The 26,643-nt window shown below is 54.0% G+C and overlaps 2 protein-coding genes across 2 annotated transcripts; one reads left to right on the top strand and one right to left on the bottom strand.

The window, feature by feature from the left end:
* Window positions 1-524: 524 nt before the first annotated feature.
* Window positions 525-14,360, bottom strand: LOC120509591 (BRCA1 associated protein). The gene is made up of 12 exons (XM_039724410.1): window positions 14,151-14,360; window positions 13,851-14,009; window positions 13,194-13,395; window positions 12,272-12,461; window positions 10,810-10,923; window positions 10,222-10,370; window positions 8,341-8,416; window positions 7,715-7,853; window positions 7,237-7,346; window positions 5,603-5,692; window positions 3,776-3,879; window positions 525-2,775 (listed from the first exon to the last, which is right to left on the bottom strand). The coding sequence occupies exons 1-12, from the start codon at window positions 14,230-14,232 to the stop codon at window positions 2,415-2,417; spliced, it is 1,776 nt and encodes a 591-aa protein (XP_039580344.1). The 5' UTR covers window positions 14,233-14,360; the 3' UTR covers window positions 525-2,414.
* ACAD10 (acyl-CoA dehydrogenase family member 10) lies at window positions 14,293-26,538 on the top strand. Its single transcript, XM_039724409.1, is given in 16 exon segments — window positions 14,293-14,413; window positions 15,449-15,669; window positions 16,420-16,568; window positions 17,119-17,313; window positions 18,518-18,676; window positions 19,406-19,565; window positions 19,942-20,083; window positions 20,342-20,410; window positions 21,115-21,296; window positions 21,848-21,998; window positions 22,485-22,630; window positions 23,113-23,286; window positions 23,728-23,911; window positions 23,913-24,075; window positions 25,544-25,608; window positions 26,250-26,538. Coding segments are annotated over 14 exon segments (2,064 nt in total). The 5' UTR covers window positions 14,293-14,413; window positions 15,449-15,512; the 3' UTR covers window positions 25,577-25,608; window positions 26,250-26,538.
* The last annotated feature ends 105 nt before the right edge of the window (window positions 26,539-26,643 follow it).

Genomic DNA, 26,643 nt, shown 5'->3' with positions numbered 1-26,643 from the left:
AGGGCTGACCTGCTGCTCCACTTGCTGATGTCAAAACTTGACCACAGGATGAGTGGTGCCAAAGCTTTTTCCAGGCACTTGTGGGTCCAGATGAGGGGTAAGGAGAAGTCACAGAGCAGCCTGAGCTGGGACCTTTCCCTTCACCACAAGCCCCATTTCCTTGGGGGAAGTTTCCCAAGATTTCCCAAAGAAGGGAGCCCAATGATCTACAGCAGTGAACAAACACCCAGACAGACACTGCAGGGTCTCTGCTCACCTGGGATGGTTTAAGGAGAAGCTGGAGGGGATTAAGGACTGAGTTATTTGGTTTAACACAAAGCCTTCTACAAGTCTTGCTTTTTCTGCACAAGTTGCCCAGAGATAACTGCCCAGCCTTATCTGCTCCTATCAGCTCAGCTGGGCCCAACTTCCCCAGCCCAAAGAAGGCCAAGAGTTCATTTGGACAGCTCTGCCTTTGAATTAAAAACTATCAGACTTCCAAAATAACCTCCTCCCTCCCCTCCAGTGGAACAAACACACAGAAAGAACTGCACGCTGGTTTAATTTTCCATCACATTTTTTGAAAATGAATTCCAAGATACAGTACAGCATCTTTAGTGTTCTACACAAAGCAAGCCTTCAGCAAAAGGTCAGAGGATCTTAATGGTGTAAAAATATATCTTAAATAAAATAGTTTCTCTAGGAGAGCAAGCCGTGCTGTACATCTCGAGGTCCTTAGAGTCATTTACAGAAGGCAGAGGCCTGGTAGTTCAACCCACACACTGGAAAAGTGAGTGTACATTCCTGCTACAAAGTCAGAAAAGGTCCAAGTTCCAGGTGGTGGGGGCAGATCTGCAAACCCAAGCAGGGGATGCCCAGAGTGCACTACCAGCCCTGTAATTCCCATGAGGAAGTTCAACTCTCTGTCCATGCAGCCAGGAAGTGGATGAGAACCACCCCCCTTCCCAGGGTCATTCCAGGGACTGGGACTTGTCCCTTTCAATGGGCCAAAAAAAGAACAACTTCTAGCAATAAGGAACTGGCTGTTTGATGCCTGTGTTCCAGGCTGGACCTGCTCAGCCAGAGCTGTTTCAGTGTTCCAAACTAAGGTCATGATTGTTCCTACAAGGACCAGGATCATCCTGTGGCCTACAAAGACAATGGGGGACTCCCCTGCCATTTTTAACAAAAGATCAGCCTTTAAATGCTCTGATTCTGAGCACAACAGCAACCAGGACAGTCGCTTCTCCAGGGGAAAAACTTCCCACCCCAGAGCATCGAGTCTTAGATTCTAAGTGAAAACCAACAGAAAACCCAAACCAAAGCAGATTTGTGCATAAAATTCCCTTCCAGGTCCTGTGTCCCTTTGGGGCAGTCACACAGAAGCTCTGGCAGCTGAGGTTGTGGATAGTGCCACGTTTTGGTGAGCACAGGAACTGAAGCAAGAGCTGCAGCTCCTGGTGAGGACCCGGTGGAGGGGCAGCACCTGCAGCTCCAGGAATGTGGGAAGAGGCTGGGAAGGCTGTGCTTGTCCCTCTCCTCAGCTGGCTCTGAGGAGAACAGCTCTGGAGCTCACACCAACACTGCCACAGCAGCTCAGGCAGGGGACACACACACCCCCTGCTCCAGGAGCACTGGGAATGTGTTCCCCAACTCACAGATGACTCCACTTAATTAGTAGAAATACCTGTAAAGTAATCACATTAAACAGCATCCAGACCACAAAACTTCCACCCTTTCTGCCCCACAGGCAGCACAGCAAGCACTGGCCTCTCAAAGGCCACCTTTAAAATTAAGAGAAATCAGAGCAAAGTCCCTTAAAGCCTTTACATTCCCAGACCATTGGCCTTTAGGACTTGCCTGGTTTCTTACACCACTAAGATGATTTATTTTCCACACCTCACTCCTTTTTCTTTCCAAACTACAGTTCTACTCCTGCACAGGCAGTTCTGCAGTGTCAGAACTGCACATACAAAAAGGAGATGTATATAACCTAATTTACACTGTTTTATTAAATAACTTCTTAATTGAGAATACTTTTAATCCAGGAGAAGAACTGGAGAAGCCTTACACACTGGGCTGAGCCTACTCTACAGCATCCCCACAGGGACTGGGATGTTGGATATGGACACACCCCACACCCCCCACCCCAAAACACTCTCCAAGAAAGTCAAATGCATGACAGGAGGGGCTCTGAAAAGGAGGGAAGGCAAAATGGTCACCAAGATCTGCCTAGAAACAGCTAAATAGTGCAGTGAAATGCTTTTAAATACCACAGACACCTCCACTGACTTGCAGCCAGTTTTATGAGCAGCTCTGGAGACAATTTCTAGCTGAGCTTTGGTGAGCTGGGTGTTCCCAGCCCGAGTCCCGAGGTGAGCCTGGCCTGCTGCTGGCACGGCCAGTTCCAGGGTGGCAGCAGAGAATTCCCCTTCTCATTTCCCTCTCTTGCCACGGCCTCTCCTGGAGGAGGGTTTGCCTGTGCCTGCTGTGGAGGAGCTGGCAGAAGATGCCACTGCAATGTTGATCTGTCCTTCCTGAATCTCCTGGCGGGTCTCAGCTGGGAGGTGGTTGATTTTCTGCTGTGTCTCCAAGTAAAACATGACATCCCTCAGCTGCTCCTGGATCTCTGAGATCTGCAGGTCCTTCTGCTCACAGGTTTCCTTCAGCACCCTCTCCTCCTCCTTCAGTTTGTTCTGCAGCAAGGCCTGGTTTGCTCGTAAGCACTTGTTCAGTTCCTGCTCCTCCTTCAGCTCATTGGAGAGTTTTGCCACTTTGTTGTTCAGCTGGGAACACCTTGCAGAGAGAAGCAGGAGTCAGGAGAGCAGCACTGCCCACCCAGACCAAACACCACCTCAGCCTTCTCACTGGATATCTGACCCCCAGCCCACCAACTCCACCTGGAATTTGGTTTTCCAGCAAAGAGGGGCAAGACAAGAAGACTCTGAAATCCCCCCCAGGTCAGGCAATTCCATCTCATGCCAAATGCCAACAGCAAAGGCAACAGGCAGAGTGTGCCTGGGAGATGGAACTGACCTTGGACAAACACCTGCAGCTTTTGGAACAGGTGCCAAAAAGGGCATGGGGCACTGAGAGAGCTGAGGGCAGTCAGGGGCCTCCTGCCACACTCCAAGACCCTCAAAATAACACTTCACTGGGAAGGAAGATGCTCCCACAAAGGTATCAGCCTTGTGATTCAGAGACAGGGCTTTCTGCTCCCAACAACTCTGCTTTTGCCCTGACAGCTTGCTGGCACCCTCCTCTGCCCATTTCCCACTCAGGAAGGTGAGCTGCATGCAGCTCAGTGCCTGTGCTCCCTCCTCCAGCCAGCACTGCTGGACAGGCCCTGGGCTGGGAGGAACAGGGACACAGTCCCACCCAAGGACTGCAGGGATCCATAATTCCCAGGCTTGACATCTTTCCTCCAGGCACTTCCCAAGATCTGTGTTTTCCTCTCTGCTGGGTGATGCCCCTGCTGAGCTGCTTTTCATCCCTTTGGATGCACCCACCAAGAACAGGCTGGCATCTCCCTCAGCAGGGAGAGGAAGGATCCCTGAATGCTAAACATGCAGAGCGTGGAAAGGGAGCTCATGGCCCCAAAGCTGGGCTCACTCAGACACTTCCCATTTGTGAACACCTACAGAAATCAGAGCTTTTTATAAAGCAAGCCATGTTCTCAGTATTGCAGCTTAAACAGCTCAAAACCCAGGAATAGCAGGGGTATTTTTTTCTTTTTGGATGTCAGTGCACGGTGTTTTAATGGCTGCATGGAACTAAACCTGGCAGTGGTACCCACTTCCTCTCCACTGACTGCTTTTCTTTGAGCAAGTCATTGAGCCGCTGTTCCAGACTGTCACACTTCTCAATGGTCTCTTTAAATTTGGTCTTCATGTTGTTAATCTGTAAAAACAAACACAGGGGCATTTCCAACAGCTCAAAGTCCGCTGCCCTTTCCTCAGGACACTTGGTTTTCCAGAGCTGTTTCCAGACTTTGACCAATTCCTCTCCCCAGGAAAGGCAAGCCTGGAGCCAAGGCTTTGTTGTGGTGAGGACCCCCTGTATTACCCCTGATCCCAGAGTCCCAAGGAGCCACGTTGCCGTGGGAGCTGCTCCCACAGAACAACTCTGGCTGCAGATCCGTGCCAGGCGCTGCCAAAAGCTGCAGCAGCTCCTTAACTTCTTCCTGCCTGCATCCAGCATTCCTCTGGCCACTCTCTTGTGGTTCTGGATCCAGCAGCAAACTCAGATTTCCACCTCAAGGTTACAAGGCTGGGTTTTTGCTCATTTTAAACTCAACCTCGGAGGATGAGTGTGAAGATGAACAGGGGCTGATTCAGCACTGACCCACTGACACCAATATCTGCCTCCCACAAACACAAACATCCCCTGGCCATGGCCCTCCTCTTCCCTCTGCTGCCCCTGGAGAAAGCCAAGCTCTCCTTCTCCAGGTGTCAAACCTCCAGCATGAGACTCACAGGAAATTCAGAGTCAGGAATTCTTGTTTCCCTTCTGTTGGTGCCTCACAGGCTGTGGGGCAGGAATTTAATAGAAAATGCTTTCCTGGAGGAGCAGCCTGGACTAATGTCAGTGTCAGCACTCACGCATGCAGAGCAGGTTTGAAGCCTTCCAGTCCTAATCAGGGAATGTTGGTGCTGCTGATGGTTAATTTGGGGAAGTAGCCTGAGCACTGATAATGGAATACACTGCATGGTGGCACCGATCCAGACCAGACTTACATGGAGCAAGTGCCATGGATGAAATTATTGGGATCTTTAAATGTGAAACCATGTTTGGAGCAGGGATCAGAGTGGTTTCATTCTGAAGCTGCTTTGAGGATTGTGTCTCCTGGCCACTTGTTAGATGATTTTTCACATATACAAGGCTCTCCATAAAATTCCTGGGACTATTCTTTAGGACAAGGTCAATGAACACATTTCAACAGTCACAATTTCTATTTTTACTTAATTGCAGACACTTAAATGGTTAATTATAAGTCCTGAAGAAAGTTAAGGACTTAATTCCAAATCATGACTCACTTTAAACCTGGTTGAAAGGATCTATGTAGAGTGAAAAGCAGCAGAATATCCTCCCTGGATTTTTCCTGGTGACATTTTGAAGCAGTCCTGCCTGCAGGATGCTTTATAGGAGGAGACTCTGAACTTTTCCCAAAGGGTGATGAGGAGAGAGAAGGGATCAAAAAGAAAGGGCAAATCAATATGCATTTGGAGCAGAGAGACAGTTCCACCTTCTGCAGCCAAGCAAATTAAAGTCATATTGTCTCTGCTCCACCAACATTCCCTGGAGATCCGTGTCGGAGAGACGGATGGCTCCGGGATCCTGCAGCAGCACGCTGCCTTCCACCACTGCTGCATTTCCCCAGCAGCACATTTAAATCAAGCTGCAATCTTTGTGGCAATCTACCTGCTTCTGCACCACTGAGCAGCAAATTGCTCCCTGGGAGCAGCCAGATAAGGGACAGATCCATCTTGGAGCCAATTTTCCCAGCTGGGAGCGGAGCGGGCTGCGGCAGGCGGCGCCCAGGCTCAGCCAGAGATCCAGCAGCTCCTTCTTCTCCCACTGAACAGGGCCAGGAGCCTTCCCACAGGCCCAGGGCAGAGCTCACCTCCTCGGCTGTGTCCTTCTCGATCCGGACAATCTTGTTTTCCCAATAGATCCTCTGGGATTCCAGCTGGCTCGTCAGCAAATAGGAATACTACAGATAGAGAGACAGCAGTCAGGGTGGCCCTGCTGGTTAAGGAGCCCTAAGGGTTCCAATCCACAAACCATTTCATCAGTTTAACCAGATGAAATCAGGAGGTTCTGGACACACAGCCCAGCTGCAGATCCAGCTGATGGTTTTCACCAGTTTGATTCCCAATCGAATAATTTTGGGGTTTTTTTGAAATTAAGGAAAGCCTTTAGAGCACAACAAGGATCAAGTGAAAGTATCAAACCAAGAATTGTTTAAGGAGACAGATTTTTCATGAGAATAGCAATAAATATCTACAGGAAAATGAAGCACCACCCATCCCTGTCCTGAGAGTCTGAGATTCCAAAGGCTGAGGGGAAGAGTTCCCATCCACAAGCTAAACTCCTGTGCAGTAGGATCAATGCACATATCCAGTTTTCCTGTAAGGAGATTTCTGGGAAAGCACCCTCAGCTCTCTGTAACCATTCCCAATTACTCCTCCCCAACATGTATGGCCCATTCCAATGTCATTTTGGTATCTGAACAAGGATCTATGCCCTACATCCCATCTTTTCCTTTTTTCTGCAAATGAGTCATTAGAAGGTTGAAAAAGGTGATTATTCCTTTTCATCAGGCTAATAAGCATCAAATTAGGCATTCACTAGAGAATTAAACATGCACAGAGCCTTGATCACTCTCAGTAATTTCCGAGTGCCAAAACACTGAAATATTTCAAGAGAGAATGAATTTGGCAATCTCATTAAGACAGAGATCTTACATGCTTTAAGCAACCACCTCACAGAAAAAAAAAAAAAGGGTTAAAATTAGCTGGTTTAGCATCTAAGTGTTATTCAGAAAATTCATTGAAAAGCAACCAAATATTTATGTGAGCAATGAGCTCCTCCAGTCTGGTCTCTGTGGGCTGTTCCTCCTCACAAACCCTCGTGTCTAATGCGGCTGAAATCGTGCTGCAGTGGCTGCTCAGTGAAGCAGGCATTTCAAGCTCCTCTCCTTTAGTTAGGAGAAGCTGGGCAACAGGTACAAAAAATAAATAAATCATTATCTGTTCAAGGGAGGGGAACAGAGCAGGGCTGGCATCAGACTCTCAGCTCTCTGTGCTTGCCAAGGTGAGCGCACAGCTGTGGATTCTGCATCCTCGTTCAGTTTGGGAGCTAGACTACCCAAACTGACAGCTCCACACAGGTCATGGCTCTGAACCCAAGCCACACATCCACCAGGAAGGGTCTGGGGAGTGACTCAGACCCACTTCTCCCTCCAGTGCCCCCTGTTTGCAGCAGCACAAGCAGCTCTGCTTCAATCACCAGTGACCACAGGACGACACTGCAGCCAGCTCACACAGCACTGCATTGGCTCTGCAGAGCCAGGGAGAGGCTTAAAAAAAAAATTAAAAAAAAAAAAAAAAAGGCAGTAAACCCATCCTGTTCCTGCCTGGAGACAATTCCAGGCTGGGAGCAGATCTGCTGCCTCAGCTGATGGGATTGAACCGTGGTTGTGGCGGGGTTGGAAACATTTCCACAACGCAGAGACCAACAAGTGAAAATATTTACCTCTAATTGTAAGGCATCAATTTTCTCCTCCTGGCACATATCCCCCTCACACTCGTACTGAACTAGCTTGCCATCAGTTTTGCTTGCCACCAGCCGATGGACATAATTGTCTGGGGAGAGAAAATCCAGCCATGGGCACTCAGATGTGAGGAACCCCAATCACGGAGCACAATTAAACCACCCAGACCCTGCCCCTCAGCGAGGCACAAAGCCAACCCCACATGCATTTGTTCTTTAGCAGATTCCTCCCAGCCACCTTATGGGGTATTTGGAAAAAATACCTTACGGGATATGATGGAAATGGAGTAACAGGGATGCTGTGGGACCGCCCCAGTTTGCGACAGAGTCGCTTTCCCCCCCTCCTGCCCCAGCACGCTGCTGCTAGAGCAGAGATGGCTGCTCCCCAAAGTCAGGGATCAGCCAGGCACAGCCTCCTCAGGAGGAGCCCCCTGTCCCGGGGAGCAGGCTGCGGGCTCACCCCCGGCGTAGTCCCAGACGCGGTGGTTGGTGAGCTGCATGGCGTACGTGTGCTGCGTCTCCTCAAAGTGCTTGTAGGCGTGGCGGCTCACGTAGCGCCCGCAGCCGATGTGCCCGCAGATCAGACAGATCCACAGGTTCTGCAACACAAAGGGCAGCTCTGGGGGGCAGCTCTGGGGGGCAGCAGCACCCCGAGGCAGCGTCAGCCACCCCTCACTCCTCAGTGTTTTCTTTCCTGCTCCCCCCCTCAGCTGGAAGGGCAAGGAGAAGGGAGCCCTGCTCATCAAAGCAGTTAAACCCCTGCAGGGGCTGGATAAATCCCACCCAGATGGGAGAGTGGCCCTGGCTCAGGAATGAGGGATCTCAGCAAGCTCTGGAGGGCACAGACTGGAAGGGCCACCACCATCAGGCTGGCTTAGCTCCCTGCTGTCACACTGATCTAAGAACCACAGAGACTGTCAGAACAGGAAACCTGTGAGGTGACATCCCTGATGGCACTGATGCAACTCAAAAGGGAAGCTGATACCCCAGTGGCTGGTAAAACCAGCCCAAAATCAGCCCCAAAGCAACCCAAGCAGCTGTGCAGTCAGATCTAGGCCAGATCTCACCTTCCACCCACCTACTTACTTCTTGAACTCCACACTCAAAACACTTGTTCTCTTCCACAGGCTCTGGAGTCTGGCAGTACCTGCACACAGGGCACCTGGAGGGCAACAAGAACATCATGAGACACATGGAGCAACATCTCCACATTCCAGTCATTGACAGAGAGCCAGAGAGCTGCAGGGAAATGCCTTGTGCAGCAGAGGTTCCCTGTATCACCCATGAGCTCACATTCACCCCACCTGAATTCATTCCACAGAAAGTCACTGGTTTTAAGCTGGTGACAGAACAAAGAACAGTTCTCCCAAAGCCATTTCAGCTGGATTTGGTTTTGGTGCAGTCCAAGGGGTTTACACAGAAGCTCACACTGAGGAAAGGCACTGGAGCTACACACTGCTGGGGACAGCCAAGTGACACTGCAAACAGCCCCCAGTCCTTCAAACAACCCTGACGGGATGCTTCAATCCCACCCCAACCTGAATGATTCAATCTCAGCCTTCCCAGGAAGAACATCCCATAACTGTACCCTAAAATAATCAGTAGCAGGAATCCCTTTTGGATCTACCAAAGATCCTGATCTTTCAACTCTCTTGGAACTCCCTCGGTGCTGCCACAAAGACAGAACAGCCCAGACCAGAAGGAAGCAGCAGCCCTGGAGCAGCAGCAGCTCAGCTCAGCAATGGGGTAACTGAGGCTGCCAGGACTGTTTATGTATTCTTCATTAGCCACAGAAATCTTCCAGGGAAGACACAACTGGGCTGCAGTCAGTTCCTATTCAAATCCAGGCACCTGCAGCCTCCGTGGTGCCTGAGCAAGGAGAACAGAAGTTTTCCTTTGTCATTTCCTTAGACTGGGAGCATAAGCTCTGCTTAAATTGTATATTCCATATCTGAGGGCTATTTGGGATCTGCTCCTGTGCTGGCTATGCTCCACTGCCCCAGATTTCCACTGGCTTGGATTTATGGAGCAAAGCAGCCCTTCAGCCTGCCCAGCTCCAAACCTGATTAATCTCACTGAGTTCTGTTGCTCTGGCTTGGGAGTGATAGATCACAGGGAGCTACAATCTGCCTCACATTCCATCAGAGAATCCAGGAATTGGGATAGCAGGGATGGAGCAGCCACAGGGAGGATCTGCAGCCTCCTGCTGCAGTGTCTGTGCCTGCCCGAGGTGCAGCAAACCAGCAGTGTCCAGAGGAATGGCAAACACACCCAGCTGACAGCAGCACCTGGCGGCTCCAGGCACACCAAAATCCCACTCCACAGGGATTTGGGAAGCTGGGAGCACCAAGAGGAAAGGGTCAGTGGCAGCAAGGACAGCTGCTTTAAGGACAGACACAGGTCCAACCCCCAGCCTGCTCAGTGCCATGAAGGGTCCCCCTGTGCCAGGGACACAACCTCCCACCACTCACCTGGAACAACAGGAGCCTCCCCTGCCTGACCTACTGAGCCATCTTGTCATCATCCCTTCTTCCTCTTCCCAGGGTGCCCCTGCACACCTGCTCTTCCTCACCTCCTCTTCCTCCCCTCCCAGCAGCCAGGAAGGGGAGAAGGCTGCAGGGCTGCCCACGAAGCCCCTCAGCTCCAGGCAGGAGCAGATCCACCTGCAGTGCCAGGGCTGTGTGTGCAGCCAGGCCTGCTCAGCCCAGCACTTTTCTCCTGGAGTATTTTGAGACAATCAGCATTCCTCTACAACTCCCTCCCTGCCTCAGCAGCGAGGCCCCTGGGAATCACTGTTCAATTACTTTTGGCAGGGAGATTTTTCTCTGGGAGCCCCTTAATGGGAAAAACGGAGCATTAGGACTTGCAGTAATTCCTGCCCCCACAGTGACCAGCAGAGCTTTGTCAGCACAACCCCCAGCACTCCAGGCAGGGCCTCAGAGGTGGAAATAAAGGCCAGGCTCTCACGTGGTGTCCTCCCAGCGCTGCAGGCACTGGCTGTGGAAGCTGTGGTTGCACAGAGTGGTGAGGATCCCGTTCACAGACTCATCCATCCTCTCCAGGCACACGGTGCACTTGGGCAGCTCTGTCAGGTCCATCACGGGCAGGCTGGCCCCCTGCAAGTACCAAGCAAAGAGAAACTGCTCAGCACCTTCCCAGCACCAGCAATCAGCTCCAGCTTCCCAGCACTGCTGGCACCAGGGGTCAAACCATGACACAGGAACGCTGTGAGGCTGCACAGTGGTTGGGAATTTATTGCAAAGATGAGAAAGTGATCCCCAACATTCAAAGGGCCACAGCCAGGGCTCAGTGAAGGGGCTGAACCTGTAACCAGCCCCACTGTGCTCTGTGGATTCCCTAAATTACAATCCAAGGCAGGTTTAGGTCACAGCTGAGGGACAAAGTCCATGGAGTCACCACACAAATTCTTCCAAGGACCTCTGGAATGGGAAATGGAGGTGGGGATGATGTATTAAGGCATTTTTGCTGTTTATTCTGGAAAAAATCCTGTTAAAACCTTCTGAAGTGCAGAGAAAAAGACCAAACCAAACTTACATCTTCTGACTTGAAGACTTCAGCCCTCTCCACATAGACGAGCTGGCAAACATCCTCCTCAATGGAGTTGAACTGGCGCCCATTGCAGGCCATGTAGAAACTGTCTGCATCAGCCTGGGCACAGAGCAGGGCAAACTGGTTACAAACACAACAACCCCAGCTGATCCACCCAAGGGAGAGGAGGAGAAACCTCCCATATCCTCCCTTCAACACCACAGTGGGGCTCAGCCAGCTCCAAGCACTGCATTTTGGTGCTGGGTTTGGCATCAGCCCTGCAAGACACGAGTGAAGTTCAGGGCAGGGACACCATGCTGACACTGGAGCATTCAGCAGGCACTGGGGATTCCCCTTCTGCACCTGTTTTACCCTTTGCTGGCAATTTCAGTGCATTTGCAAAGCAAATTTGGTCTCTGCAAAAATGTAAGAGGCTGCTGTCAGGGACAGGAGCAACAGTTTAACTGTGGGAGAGAATCCATTCAGCACTCACAGCCCAGGCACCTTCCAGGGCAAAAGAGGCAGAACCCACCCAAGCCCTGCCAAATCCATCATCCCTTTTCCCTCAGGATGTCCCCAGACCCTTTCTCCACAACCACCAATCAGCTGAATGCCACATTGTCACTCTCCTGATGAATCCAGGCAGGAGCATCAAGAACCTGGAGATTTGTTTTGCTACCTGCAGGCACAGCCATTAGGGGTCAACAGAGCTTCAGGGAATTGCCTGAGAAACAGGAATTTCAGGGTGAACTGAGCAAAAGTTTAGGGATTTGCTGCAAGGCTGGTTAGCACTAAATATTTGCCTGAGTAATTTAATGCAACAAGAGATATAAAACCATCTTTGTGACTACTGCAATTAGCATAAAACTCACACAAATCCTCCATCTGCACAAAGTGCTTGGGGAAATCTCTCAGGCAGAATTCACAGCTGGGGGAAACCTCTCCCTGAACCCCAAAATAAATCATGTGCAGCTGGCAGAAGAGAATGTCCAAGTGAAAGGGTCCACACAAGAATTAGGGGGGAATTTAAAGGTGCCCAGGCCAAGGGAGCAAACTGTGTTATCTGGGTACCAATTCACCCCCAGGCTCTCAGACTGGGGGCTGGCAGTGGAAATCACCCAGCTCCTCAGAAAAGCAGGAAAAGTCTTTCTTAAAACAAAGGGAGCTCCCCTGGCTGGGTTTTTTCTGTTCAGCACAGCACAAGACTCTGAGTAAGCTGAGAGACAGCAGAGAACTCTGAAAATTGATTAATTTGTGAAAAATATCCTGCCAGAAGAACAGGACAGCCAGAACATGGCATCCACTGCCTCCAGGTGTGGGACTCGCCTCAGCAGCCCCGGGAATTCTCTGGGAAGGAGGACAGGGCTGCTTCTCCATGAGTGAGTACAACCCTGGCTCAGGGCTGCCCAGTGAAGCCACCAGGTCTGTGTGACACTCCTGCAGCCAAGCAATGCTGGGAGCACCTTACCTGGGAGCTGAACTTGATGAGCACCATGTACTGGTTTGGGGTGGAGTCTCTGATGATCTTCATGTGCTCAATCACCTCGTAGAAGGAGGCCACAAACTTCATGAGGTCGTGGCTGGTCATGGTGGCGGGGACAGTGAGGATGCAGAGCATGGCACTGCGCCGCACGTCCTCCTTCAGGGAGGTCATCTTGCTGGGGACACAGCAGGGACACAGCTGGGCACAGCTGGGCACACAGCTCCAGCCACACGCTCACAGCAGCTCTGCTGTCAGACTTTATTAACCCTCTTTTGTCATCGGTGAGTGACCACAAACATTCATGCCAGGGTGAACCTGGGAGCTCCAAGAACAGTGGGATTGTTTGGCACCTGTTTTTTCTATAAAAACAGCTGGAGTTGGCAAGCCCCAGGTGTTCAGCACTATCCCCAGAACAGCTGAGCAATGTGTGTTACTGTTGCCAATGCCCATTTGGTGGCTCCTGGTCTGCTTTCTTTCAGGAAGGTCTGAAATGGGAATTTTCACACAATTATAGGGGAGTGGTGTGGAATTGAAACCCCTGGAATACAGATGAGACCTCCTGCCTCACACAGCTCCCAGGCCTGTCACCAAGACCCCAGAGATCACTATTGAATTGTGGGATCCCTTGGAAAGCTGCTTTCAAATGGGTTTTTTTTGTTTGTTTTTGGGGTTTTTTTGACTCTGTGTTTGTCTTACACTCTCACAAGCCCTCAACACCCCCAGTGTCACACACAGCTGTCACAGGTGCCACCCACAGCCCCAGGCTCCCCCATCAACAGCAGCCACTCTCTGCATTCCCAGGAGCTTGTCACCCTTCCTGTTTGTCCCCAGCCAGGAGCCACAGCCCCAGGGTGGCCAGCTCACCCTCCCACTGCCACCTGAGCTACCACGAATGAGGAGTTCTTACTTTGTTTTGTACAGGTGCATAATTCCATGAACGATTTCCACCGAGGGGTTCCCGCTGAAGAAGGAAATCTGGTCTGGGAGCTGCTTGGAAGGCGAGTCTGGGGCAGCCTCACGCTCCTTGCTTTGATCCTCCTGCTTGCTTGTGTCCTCAGCTGATGCAGCCTCCGAGGATTTTCTTCCCTCCATGGCAGCTTGTGCTTCATCTTTCACAAGGGCAAAGTTTCCCCTTTACTGAGGGGAAGGGAGCACCAGGATCACCCAGTGCAGCCCTACAGAGCCACCAAATCCCAGTTTGGGAGCTTGGTCCAGCCTCTCCCGGAGCTGTGGCAGCCTCGGGGCTGTGCCCATTCCCTGGGCAGTGCCCAGCACCCTCAGGGGGAGAACCTTTTCCTGATCTAAACCCACCCTGACACAGCTCCAGCCGTTCCCTGGGTCTGTCCCTGTCCCAGGGCTGCGGAGTGGGATGGGGTCAGTGGGCAGTGCCCACGGGGACTCCCCGGCTCTGCCCCCCCGGGAACCCCCGGCTCTGCCCCCCCGGGAACCCCCGGCTCTGCCCCCCATCCCTGAACTCCTCCGCTCGCTCCCCGCCCCGCACGCCCCCAGCCCCGGGCCGGTGACAGCCCCGGCCCCGCAGCGGCGCGGTGCCCGCGGCCGGTACCTGCCCGCGGCTGGATGGTCTCGATGATCACGTCGGTCATCTCGCGGCGGCCCAGGTGCTGGTGCAGGATGGCCGCCCGCTCCCCGGGGCCCTTCCCCTGCAGGCAGGCGGGCAGGGCGGCGGGGGCCGCGCCGGTGCTCTCCGCTGCCATGTCCGGAGCTGCGGGGACAAAGCGGGCGTTGGGCCGGGCCGCGGTGCCGCGGGAGCGGCGGCACCGGGACGGCACCGGGACGGCCCCGGCGGCATGCGGAGCGGGCCCGGCCGCGCTGCCCCGCCCGTGCCCCCGCCGGGGGAACCCACCGGCCGCGCTGTAGGCGAAGCCCGCGGGCAGCGGGGAGGTCCCGGCCAGCTCCAGCCGGATCACGACCAGCGACACGCTCATGGGCTCCGCGGGGCCGCCGGCACCGGACCGGGACGGGAGCGGCGCCGCTTCCGCCTCCCGCACCTTTCCCCTCTGACCCGTGACGTCACCGCGCCGTGACGCAGCGGGCGGCGGCGGCGGCTGCGGCGGCAGCGCGCGGGGGGCTGCGAGGGGCGGCCGCTGCTTCTCGCGAGAGCTCGGGGTATGTTCTCGCGAGAGCGGGAGCCTTGCCCGCTGCGGGCGGGCCGGGAGCTGTGAGGGGATCCCTGAGGGGAGAGAGCCCCGGGATCCTCCACAGGGGACATGTGAGGGGATCCCTGAGGGGAGAGAGCCCCGGGATCCTCCACAGGGGAGCTGTGAGGGGATCCCTGAGGGGAGAGAGCCCCGGGATCATCCACAGGGGAGCTGTGAGGGGATCCCTGAGGGGAGAGAGCCCCGGGATCCTCCACAGGGGAGCTGTGAGGGGATCCCTGAGGGGAGAGAGCCCGGGATCATCCACAGGGGAGCTGTGAGGGGATCCCTGAGGGGAGAGAGCCCCGGGACCATCCACAGGGGAGCTGTGAGGGGATCCCTGAGGGGAGAGAGCCCCGGGATCCTCCACAGGGGAGCTGTGAGGGGATCCCTGAGGGGAGAGAGCCCCGGGGTCCTCCACAGGGGAGCTGTGAGGGGATCCCTGAGGGGAGAGAGCCCCGGGATCATCGGGCAGGGAGGTGTGAGGGATCCATGGTATCTGAGGGGGAGACCCCCGGGATCATGGAATCCAGCTGCTGACCCATCCCCACCTTGTCACCAACACAGAGCACCCAGTGCCACATCCAGGCCTTCCTTGGACACCTCCAGGGATGGGGACTCCAAACTTCCCTGGGCAGTTCCAATCCCTGACCACCCTTTCCATGAGGGAATGCCTCCTGAACCTCCCCTTGCACACCTCGAGGCCGTTTCACGTTGTTGTGTCCCATGTTCCCTGGGAGCAGAGGTGACCCTCACGTGGCTGCAATCACTGATTGTGAGCAGTGATTAGTGTGTGTCAGTGATGAGTTATCCCATTGTCCCCAGCACCTGAAGGGGTGTGTGTATTAAACCCCACTTGGGGGTCCCTGGTGTGCCTGGGATGGATCCACCCTCCCTGGAAGCGTTCAGAGCACGAGCCCGGGTGGCCCTTGGAGTGGATTGGATAACAATCAAACAGCATAACAATTCCATGACTCTGTGTGCATAATGAACACTTCCCCCGTAGCTGTGCAGCTCCAGCCTCTCCTCAGCTGAGGTGCGAGTTTCCCTGGCCCTGCCGTGGCTCCAGCATGTCCCTGAGCGGCGCTGCCCGTGCCCCGACCCTTCTGTGTGCCGGGGTCCGGCGGCTCCCGCTGGCCCAGCAGCAGCCCAGGGGGGTCTCTTACAAAGCTGTGGTCTTCGAGGAGAGCGGGGTGCTGCTGCCAGCCCCTCACAGCACAGCCACAGGTGTGTATTCCCACTCCTGATCCCACAGGATGTCCTGAGCTGGGAGGGACCCAGGGGATCGTCATCCATTCCTGGTCCCCACAGGCACCCAGCAATCTTCACCCTGTCCCTGAGAGCAGTGCCAGAGCTCCCCCACAGGGATCATCATCCATTCCTGGCCCTGCACAGGCACCCAGCAATCTTCCCCCTGTCCCTGAGAGCAGTGCCAGAGCTCTGGCAGCCTCAGGTCCGTGCCCGTTCCCCAGGGAGCCTGGGCAGTGCCAGCACCCTCTGGGGCAAGAACCTTCCCTGATAATTCAGCCCAGCTGAGCCCTAGCACAGCTGCAGCCCTTCTCTTGGTTGGGTCCTTGGTCACCAGAGCTGCTGTTGTTCCTGTGCATGGAGGGAAGATAAATTTCAGGTGCCTCTTTCAGCTGGCTCTGGTGAGACGCCCAAGAACTTGTGATGGTGGGACCTGTTGTGCCATCAAAAGTCACAGAGGTGACAGTGACCACCCTGCACCCCCCTGGTGACAAAACTGTCCTGTAGTGCCACCACCTGATGCCACCCAAGGCTGGTGCAGTCCCCCTGCAGCTTTAGGAATATGAAAACATTCCAGGGCTGAGTGCTCCTGGAATGCCCAGACTCTTCCCTCTGTGCTGTGTCAGTGTCCCCAGTGCAGCCCATCACTCTCACAGCCCCACAGGGACTCCCAGCTGATTTCCCAGTCTGCTGATGCCCTTCCCTGCCTTCCTGCTGTTCTGCATGCAGGCTGGGAGGCCCGGAGCTGCGTTCCAGCTGGCACCATCCAGCAAGCTGCGCTGTCTGGAGGGGAGAGCAGCCTCTCTCTGCAGTATTCCCGAGGAGAGCTGACAGCTGTGGAGTTCCTGCAGGAATTGGGACAGCAGTGCTTTGACATTGTAAGCCAACTCCCCCCTGCTCTCCTTGTGCTTGCTGGCTGCATGGAAACAGGTCCAGTGAGGAAAGATGAGTTTTAAAAAGAAATTCTGTGGTTGAAGGGTCTGGATTTTCCATCTAGGAAGCACTGCTGTCAGAGCAGGGCAGATTTCCACCATTATCCTGGTGCCTGGGCAGGGCAGGCAGATGAATTTGCCTTAATTTCCTACTGGAATAAAGTCCTTTTTAAACACCTCACATTCATATGCAAATTCCTTTCCTGCCTGCTGAGCTGTCAGTGTCTGTCTCTAACCTGCCTTGATCCCATGGCAGGCACAATCCCAGTGATTTCCCTTTCCCAGAATCTCCCCTTTATCTCTGCTGTAGAATTAGGAATGTGAGAACATTTGTTTATTTGGGCAAAGCAATTTAGCTGAGATTCCCTGCCTGCCTTCTGCTGCCAGAGGAAGCAGGACAGAAGATAAGATGATCAGGCAACCTACCCACCCAACCACTCTTATTTTCACCCCATTTCTGGCCCATCATCACTCTTGGGCTTTCTCTGTTCCTCAGGCAAATGTCCGTGTTCCAGTGCACGCCTTTCTCCGGGATTTAATCCGAAAGGAGATGAGAAAACAGCTCCCCATAATGGCAGAAGCAGCTCAGTGTATCCGGGCAGAAGGGCTCAAGACAGCTCTGCTGAGCCACAGCTTGTGCCTGGGGGATGCAGAGAGCTTCCTGCCCCTGGAGCAGCAGCACTTTGATGTGGTAAGTCTGGATGGATCCCAGCTGGGGCTCTGCTCCTCCACCTGTGAAAGCAGCAGCCGAAATTCTTTAAGTGCAGGTAGCAGATGAGCAGCAGCACAGTTTGGTTGACATCAGTGGAACAGGCTGGGAAAGCATTTCCTGACACAATTCCTTGCAGGCACTTGGAGAGAGGCTGAGTGACATTTGCAAATCCACTGCAAAGTGCCCACACAGCCACGAGTTCTGTGTGACAGGCACAGGCAGCGATGGAGACAGAGGACTTGGAAGCTGGAACACCAGACTATAAATAAATGTTATTATTCAGTGCCCTGCCTGCTTTTAAAAAACAAACAAAAATAAGCTTTAAAAGAGTAAGGACTCTCTGAAGAGTTCATGCACCCCCTGTGCTACAAAAACCCACTACCCCAACATGCTGGCCTGGGTGAGTCTCCTCTCCCTGCACAGATCCCTCTCCCAGCAGAGTCTCCTTTCCCAGCACACTTCACCCTTGTACAGGTAACACAGATTAGCAGATTAGGTGACACATGAACCTCAAGGCTCCAGTAGCCACAGCCTCTGCAGTGTGTGCTGCTCCTGGAACAGGAGCAACAGCCCTGCACAGCAATTAGTGGGGAAAAATAACTGAATGTTGATTTCCATTAGTGTTGGCTTTATATATCCAGTGGATTCATTGCTGTTCCTGGAGTGTTACAGAGCAGGGCAATGGCTGCTTGGATTGTCCATGGTTGTGAGGGCAGTGGGGCTGTTCAGACACTGAGTCAGTGCTGTTTTGATGCAGATTTTAGGTGGATGGTTATGGTCAACCCAGCTGCTGTGGAGGTGGCTTTGGGGTGGCTGGTGGGCGCAGTGGTCAGGACGCTGCTTTTCCAGAGCCTGTGGAAGGTGCTGCCATCCAAGGCTTCCTTGGACAGCACTGAACAACTGGTCTGGGACACCCAGTGAGTCTCCCACATTGGGACATCTCCTTGGATATCTTCCATCCAAGGACTGGCTGATCCTGTTTGGCTGATTTGAGCGGAGGAGCCACGGCCAAAGCAGCTGGCACCCACACAGTCCCTGCAAGCACAGCCTAGCCAGCTCCACATCCTTCATTTCTCATGTTAATTAGACAGTCTCTTTCCCACCCTCCCATCTCCATTTCCAGCACTGCCCAGATGTTTGTGGTCACACAGGCTCATGCATATTCCATCTGCTGTTGCTGTAGGTGGTTGAATCACACCAGGAAGGGGTGCCCAGGCCAAATCCTGGCATCTACAAGCTGTGCTTGGAGTGCCTGGGTGTCCAGCCCCAGGAATCCATCCTGCTGGACAGCAGCAGCCAGAACCTGGAGGCAGCAGCCCAGCTTGGCATGAAAACTGTGAAGGTACAAAGTGGCACAGCCAGGGTGGGATCTGGGGATGGATTTGGGGTCCAGAAGCTGTTTGCTTTGAACAGCTCAGGATTTCCAAGTGGCAGTGGCCGACTCTTGGTCCAGCCTTGCTTGTCCCTGCAGGATGTGGTGGGGTTAAAGCAGGGATCACTGGCAAAGTCTGCCCTGGGTGTTTCATTCTTGGCTCCAAACCCTGTGTAACCTCAGGGAAGTCTCTCCTCATTCCCGTTCCTCTGCTCCCTATTGGAGAAACAGCCCCATCCCTATGGTTCACACAACCACACCAGCAAATGAGTCGCAGTTAATGAATTCCCAGAAACTCTGAGGCCTCATGGATGAGTCGGCTGGGGACTGACAGGTGACCCCCAGGCTTTGGGGTCAGTGAGCACAGGGGTTTTACTTTGGGGACCACTGGGGAAAGGGCAAGAGTGGGACTGGTGGGAAGAGTGACCTCCACTCCTCTGGACTGCACGCAGGGAATTCGAGCTCTTATCCCAGCCCGAGCTCACGGTGCCTGTGCCACCATCACGGGTCTCTCCAGGGCAGAGTAAAGGTGGGAAGCTCTGTGTTGGCAGGGGATGACCCATGAATTCCTGTGTGTCACTGCATCAGTGCTGATGGACTCACAGATAAATGCATCCCAACCAGGCAGGGCTCTTTCTTTCCCAGGAAATTTTGTCTTCTAGCTGTCACCCAGTGCTACTCTCTCCCTCCTGGTTTCAGGTTGATGATCCAGAAGCAACACTCAAAGAGCTGGAAACCCATCTGGGATTTCCTTTGCAAGGGTTTGTTCCCTATACTCGTTCAGTGAGACCAGGCATGGAAATCCCAAAGGATCGTCTGCAAAAGTACCTTGAGGATGTTCTTGGTGCCCACCCAACAGGTATTGCAGTGAGTTTGGCCCTTCCATCAGAAAACCTGGATATTCTGGAGCTATTGGCTTTTGCCATATGATATAGGAACTGGAAAATAATATTAAGGAAAGGCTTGTAATCTCCAAGCAAACAGCACAGCCATTCCAGTTCCAGTGATCCATCACTTTCGTAGAATTAAGAAACAACATTTTAGGACTTCCTCATTTTGGGAGGGGTTGAGCACAAGTGGCCAAAGAGATGCCAGGAATATTCCTGTCCTGTGAGGCAGCTGTGAGCTACCCCTGTTCCCCAGGGGTTTGGGACACAGAGAGAGATCTCAGCCCCAGGTGCAGGAAGGGGATGGAAAGCCTGGAGAAGTGCTGACCCTCTGCTCCCACCTCCCAGCCCCGCTGCAGTTACGGCAGTTTGACCACGGGGAGCCCACCCGGAGCTATTTGGTGAAGTTTGGAGGTCGTTTGCTGGTGCTAAAGAAGGAGGAGGAGCCTCCCGATGGCCCCTCAGGCCCTTCTGTCCCACGGGAGTACAGGTGAGGGGGTCCTGCTGCAGTTTGCTGTGCCAGAGGAGCAGGACACGTCGGGAGAATAATTTATGACCTGCCCTTGTTTTCCAGAGTGTGGGAGAGGTCTGGGGCTCCGGGCCATGGGAAGATGTGGGTGTGCTCCTTTCACCTGCCCCCAGCCACATGGTTTTAGTATATTTAAAGCTGAGCACAGTGATATGGTGTGACTGCCTCCAACACAGCAGATCCAGGGCTGATTCCTTGCACCTCTCTCCCTCCTGGCAGGGTCCTGAAGGCTCTGGCTGAGGCTGGTGTTCCTGTGCCCCCTGTGCTTGCTCTCTGCGAGGACAGAAGGTAATCCTGTCCCTCAGCTTTCTCTCTGTGCTTGGCAACTACAGCCAGATTCCCCCAAGATGAAGAGAGAAGGAACCAGAGCTCACAAAGTGCTCTGATCTAATGAACATTTGTGCAGTGTGGGGCTGGAGGAGCCTCTAGAAGTTCAAAGGACAGAATCACTTTTATTTGGTTTGGTTTAAGTATGTCCCATTATAGCAATTAATCCAAAAGCTCTCTCTGAAAAGCACTTATAAAGCAATATTGTAGGGCTTCCTGCTGACTCAGAGTGCTCAGGTTTGTAATAAAGAAAGGATTTTTCCAACTGCCAGACCTCAGACGCAGTGACAGCAGTGACAGGACAGCCCTGAGGCCTGCAGCCTGCTCAGATCTCTGCTGGCTGCAGGACTCAGTGTCTGCACTGCAGCTCCATGTGTGCCCACTGCTCCTGGTGTTTGTGAGCAGCCCGACAGCCCAGCCCACGGGCACTGCAGGGAGCAGGGGAGCAGCTGGGGCCTGGCTCCAAGCTTGGCTCCCTGGGGCTGGAGGGGCCCGGGCTGGGCATGGCCACGGGCCACAGGCAGCCTGAGCTGGCTCCAAGTGCTGCTGGGGCTGCTCTTCACCTGCCCACACAGGCCTGGGGGGCACGTTCAAGGTGCAGGTGACATCTGGGGGGTAGTGGCAGGATTGACCTCAGCCCCACACATCCCAGTTTGCTTCCCCAGCATCCTTGGCACTCCTTTCTTGCTGCTGGAGCACTGTGCTGGCCGCATCCACCGCGCCGCGTCCCTGCCCGCGGTGCCGCCGCGCCGGCGCGGGGCCTGCTACGGGGCCATGGCAAACGTCCTGGCCAGGATCCACAGCCTGGACCTCGGGGCTGCCAAGCTGCAGGACCTCGGGGAGCATGGTGAGAGCAGCCTCTGGATCCCTTCTTCTCCTGGGTGTCAGCATTTCCAGGGATAGGCACGATGGACCAAACTGGGGGCAGGTGGGAAAGTGAGGATGAGCAGCCCAGAGTCTGAGTCCCCAGGTGTGGTGGGAGGGTGTGAGGAGCTCTCCCAGTCCAGGTTTCCTGTGAGTTCCCAAAGTTCTCCTACCTCCCAGAGCTTCCTGCCATGTTTGTTGCCATCTCTGCCCACTGTGGGTACAGGAGTAACTTCTTTGCTGCCATCTCTGACCAAACCTCCCCAAGCACCCCCTCCAGTCCCTCTGCAGACAGCTCAGCTCCCTGGAGCTGGTGGAGAAGTTACATTTTTGTCCAGGATTGGATTCCTTCCACCTGAATATTAAGTCCAGTGCCCAGTTAAGAAAGTATGAGACCTTTGGACATTGCAATTAAAATCTTGGATCTTAAATCAGGGTTCTGGACTGAGATCTGCCTGGCTGTTTGACTTTTTCTGTGTCCCTTTTGAAGCCTCTTTGTGCCTTTCCCTGGGAGCCTCTGTTCCTGTGTTCCAGGAAATTACATCCAGCAGCAGGTTGAGACCTGGACAAAGCAGTATCGAGCTGTGGAAACTCAGGTGATCCCAGCAATGGAGAGGCTCATCCAGTGGCTGCCTCTGCATTTTCCTGAATCCCAGAAGACAACGGTGGTGCATGGTGATTTCAGGTACTGCCCTGGAGCACATCCCAGGCAGCAAACAAGGACTGGGTGTAAAATGACCCACAAACTCCAAAAGGTGCAGATTGGGCTGGGGCAGCAGCTTCAGAGCAGCCCAAAACCTGGGGTTTGGGTCAGGGTCTGCATCCCCAGGGAATGAGATTGAGTGTCTTCATCCAGCAGCTGCAAATGCTGCTCTGACACTGGAGGATCATCAGCTCTTCCTGCAATACTCAGAATCAGCCTGATCTCAGGCTGTGACTACTTGGTTTCATTCTCCAAAGCACAGTTTAGTCCATTATTAACCAGGGAGTTCAATATTGAGTAACCTCCGTCCTCTGCTTGCAGAAATTAATGTTTCACTTTGTGCTGCCTTCCAAAGGACTCAGCAATTATTGAAGAGTGTGAAGAGCACTGAAAGCACCTACTGCTGCTGAGCACTGGGATTTTTCCTCCTCTGGAGACTTTTCTGATCTCTTTTTCCCTCTGATACAGGATGGACCACCTGGTCTTTCACCCAGACAGGCCAGAAGTCCTTGCTGTGCTGGGCTGGAAGTTTGCCACTCTGGGAGATCCCATGTGTGATTTGGCGAATAACTGTATGAGCTTCTTCCTGCCAGCCCACTTTGGTGCTCGCAGAGGTACAGAGGGGGCACAGTCACCTTTGGCAGAGGAACCAGAGCTCAGAACAGAGCAGCTCCTGCCCAAGCAGCTCAGCTGGCAGTGGGGCTCAGTGCAGCTGGAAAGGGCTCTGGCTTTGCATTATTTTCCCTCTCACTCCAGCTGGGAAGCTGGACAACTCTTTTGGGTGGGAAAGTTGTGAAGCAGATCAGGACTGGTTTGTGCACTAAGTTATACACTTGTTAAAAAGAAAAATACAGGGTTAAACAGAGAGGTTCCATCAGTCACAGTTTCACCCTAACTAACCAGGAGAAGTGCCCCGTGTGCATTTTGGGGCAGGGGCTGGTGCCAAGCCCCAGAGCTGCATACAGAGCCAGCACTGCAGCTGTGCAGGTCCTGGAGGGTGCAGGTGCCTCCATGGAGGGGCCTGGCTGTGCCACAGGACTCACACCATCCCGTGGGACTCTGCAGCTGACTCACTGCTACCTCTTCTCATCTCCAGGCTTGAGGCAGTGTGACTTGGGGCACCTGGGGATCCCCACAGCAGAGGAGTATTCCCAGATGTACTGTGGCCACCTGGGAGTGCAGCCCCCGGAGAGCTGGAATTTCTACCTGGCCTTTGCCTTTTTCCGCCTGGCCGTGACGCTGCAGGGACGTCACCGTGGCTCCCTGGCAGGTGAGGAGCCCCCCAGGCCAGCAGTGCCCTGCAGGGCACAGCCAGGGGCACAGAGCTGCCTCCCTGCCCCAGCACAGGCCTGTTCCTGCCTGCTCTTTGTGCTGTGAGGTCTTCCCTTTCCCGGGAGAACTGAGCAGAGGCCAAAGTTGGAGCCCAGGGCTGTGTCCTACAGATGGAGCTCTCAGACCTTCCAGCTCAGCACCAGCCTTGCCAAGGGACTCACAGGGAGGTGGGGAGAGCTCTCGGTGCTCTTTGTCTGCACACATCAGGTGTGGCCTTGGAGTTTTATCAGAATGAAATCTGATGTTATTTTCACATCCTTAGAGAGGAGTTTCCCCGAGTCCTGCTGGGCTGGCCCAGAGGAGGGCGGGTGATGCTGTTTGGGATGTGACAACCTAACACAGGCTTTTCCAAACAAGTGTCCTGTTCTCTTGTCCCCAGGGAGGCCAGCTCCAGGTGACAGCAGCCCCAAGGACGCAGAGTTTGTGGCTGAGCTGGCTTGGGATTTTGCCATTAAAGAAGGATTCCGTGTGTTTGAGAACCTCCCCCCCACAAAGCTGCTCGTGAGACATTCCAGCACCTGGGCTGGGCAAGGGCCAGTCCTGGGCAGGAGTTACAGCACCTGGGCAGGTCTGGGCAGCCCCTGTGCCCACAGCCCCCCTGGGCACCCCCCCCAGCAGCCTGGGGATGGCCCAGGGGCTTTGCTGCAAGATGGAAAACACGGGCAGCCAGTGGGGCTTTCCAAATTCCCATTCCAGAGGGACTGCACATCCTCTGCCAGAGCTGCAGGTGAGACATCTGTGCTGGAGCTGCTTTGCCGGAAAACACGGGCTTTCCAAATTCCCATTCCAGAGGGACTGCACATCCTCTGCCAGAGCTGCAGGTGAGACATCTGTGCTGGAGCTGCTTTGCTGCACTTGTCCCAGGGTGGGAACTGTGGCCTCTGAGTGTCCTGGCTCTCCTGATCACGTCAGACATCTGGCACTCCTGGAGTCCAGGGGTTTGGAGGAAAAGGGCTGGGTTCATATGGCTGCCATAGAGTTCATATCCAGGGAAACAGTGATTTTGGAAGCTGGCACTCCCTTCCAGGAGGAGCAGATTAACACCAGCCCAGCTGTGGTTGCTTGCCCAGGTCCTGCCATCCATGCTGTGCCCAGAGCATGGCTGGGCTGGCCTTTTCAGCACTTGCCAGTCCAGGAAGAAATGGCTGTTCCTTACCTTTCCCTGTCCAGGGAAGCCTCACTCCTGCCTCCCTCTGGGAAAGGCTGAGCTCATTCCCTTCTCTCTGTCCCTCTGGCTCTCCCTTGGGAGCTCCCTCAGATGGGGCAGGGAGCTGCTTGCACCTCCCCAGCTTTCATTCAGTGTGAGTGGAAGCAAACAGTCCCACCCTTGGGCTGCTGCCAAGATTATATTCCTAATTATTCTAGTGACATTATCAAATTCTAGTGGGTTACTTAACCTCCTTTCAGCTGCCAAAAAAATACCCAGGTGCCCTTCCAAAGTGTTTCCTTGTGCTCTGGCAGAAACCAGCAAATGCCAGTGTGTCAGGGCACTTGGCAGCTGATCTGCTGAGAAGGTGGAAAGGGCAGGGAAGCAGCAGCTGTGGGAATTTGGAGGTGCTGAGATGAGCAGATCTCCTTGCCCTTCCTCGAAACACTCATCATTGCCAAGCCTCCAAACATCAGGATTGCCACACTCTCTCCACTCCACGCCTTGGGCTTGTGCAGATGCTGCTCCTGGGGTGTGGCACCACAGAGCCCCCTCGTCCCTGTCACCTCCACATCCATCCCACTGCTCTTTCCCTTGGCATCATCCCTGCACTGTCAGCCTTTGCTGTGGAAGAGTGTTGTGAAAGCCAGGGGAGGAGTTTTGCTGCCTGCAACAGCCAGATAATGCAGAGGACTGTTACACTGCCAAATATTCCCAGCCTGGAACTGCCAGAGTGCTCTGGAGCTGGGCACGGCCAAGGGCAAGGGCAAGGCTGCCCCTGCCAGCTGGCACTGCCAGGGGAAGGTTCATCCCTGGGAGCCTGGCAGCCAGGTGCCCTTGGCCGAGTGTTCCTGGCTCAGCAGGGCAGGATCTCAGCTGATCCTGCCTCATCCCACACCAGGAGCCAGCAGACTCCACACTGACCCCAAAGCTCTCGGGGAGATCCTCTCCAGAGAGCAGAGGGAAGCTCAGTTTGTCCTTCAGAGCCGTGGCTGTCTGTCTGAGGGGCAGCACCAGAGCTCTCATGGGTCTCATCCTCTTCCCCCAGGCACAGAGTGCCAGGACAAGGCCGTGGTGCTGATGGCTGCACAGGCCATGGATCAGGGCACCAAGGTGAGCAGATTCCTCAGGCTCGAGCCTTCCCTGACCCAAAAAGAGCAACACTGGGACCCCACTGAGTGTGAGGCCTGTGAGCACGGGGGGTGGTTTGTCCTGTGGGATCCCCAGTGTGGCTGTTTCCCAGCACTGGGTCCCCAGGGATTTGGAAGGCTCTGGGACATTGCTGCCTGGTCCTGCAGCCCTGTGTGCCCTCATGGGCTCTGGTCTCACTCTCCCACAGCTCCCTGGAGCAAAACATCTCCACAGTGCAGATCCCAGCCCAGCACTTCCCCTGGACCTGAGCTCCACGTCTGGCTGAGGGTCCCCAGGGGTCACAGGACAGGACTCTCCAAACCAGAGCTGAGGCAGGAGCTGCAGCACTGGGAAACCTCAGATGGGGACCCAAACCTGCCAGTCTGTGCTGAGGGCAGCCTGTGAGCTTCTCCATTCCAGTGGTGTTTGGTGTTACCTGTGCTTGTGCTTTTATGGCCTGGCTCAGTACAGGCCCAAGTCCACCCTGGGATCATGAGGCTGCAGGAGTCAGAACTGCAGCAGGGAGTTGCTTGGGAGTGACCTGGCTGGGGGTGCACGACTTGGTTTGGGGAATAAAGAGAATGGAACAGCACATCTCCTTCAGTGCATCTCTTCTTCTTCAGCACAACCTCCAGCAAATTGCGGATGCTCGAAGAACCCTCAGTGGTGGAAGGAGCTGAATCCAGTCCTCGAGGTCTCTGGATTCAGGGGAGATGAGCTGAGGCAGTGCCTGCCCTGTGGAACTGGGAGAAACTGGGAGGACTCCATGGTCCCATGAGTGTGGTGGGGTCTCTTTGGGGACCATGGAGTGTGCAGTGCATCAGTAGGAGCTTTCAGTGCTTTACAGAGCTAGGGGAGAACTGTGGGAACAACCATGGTAACTTTATGAACGTAAACAATTTATATGTTGTGTTAATTAAAGTACTGGCTAAGGTTTTTGGGTTCTCCTGCTCCTCAACTTTATGAACGTAAGCAATTTATATGTTGTGTTATTAATTATTAAAGTACTGGCTAAGG

Source organism: Passer montanus, unplaced genomic scaffold, assembly GCF_014805655.1.
Source record: "Passer montanus isolate IOZ18808 unplaced genomic scaffold, ASM1480565v1 scaffold53, whole genome shotgun sequence".
NCBI classification, from domain to species: domain Eukaryota; kingdom Metazoa; phylum Chordata; class Aves; order Passeriformes; family Passeridae; genus Passer; species Passer montanus.
This window is presented reverse-complemented; position numbering and strand designations above follow the sequence as displayed.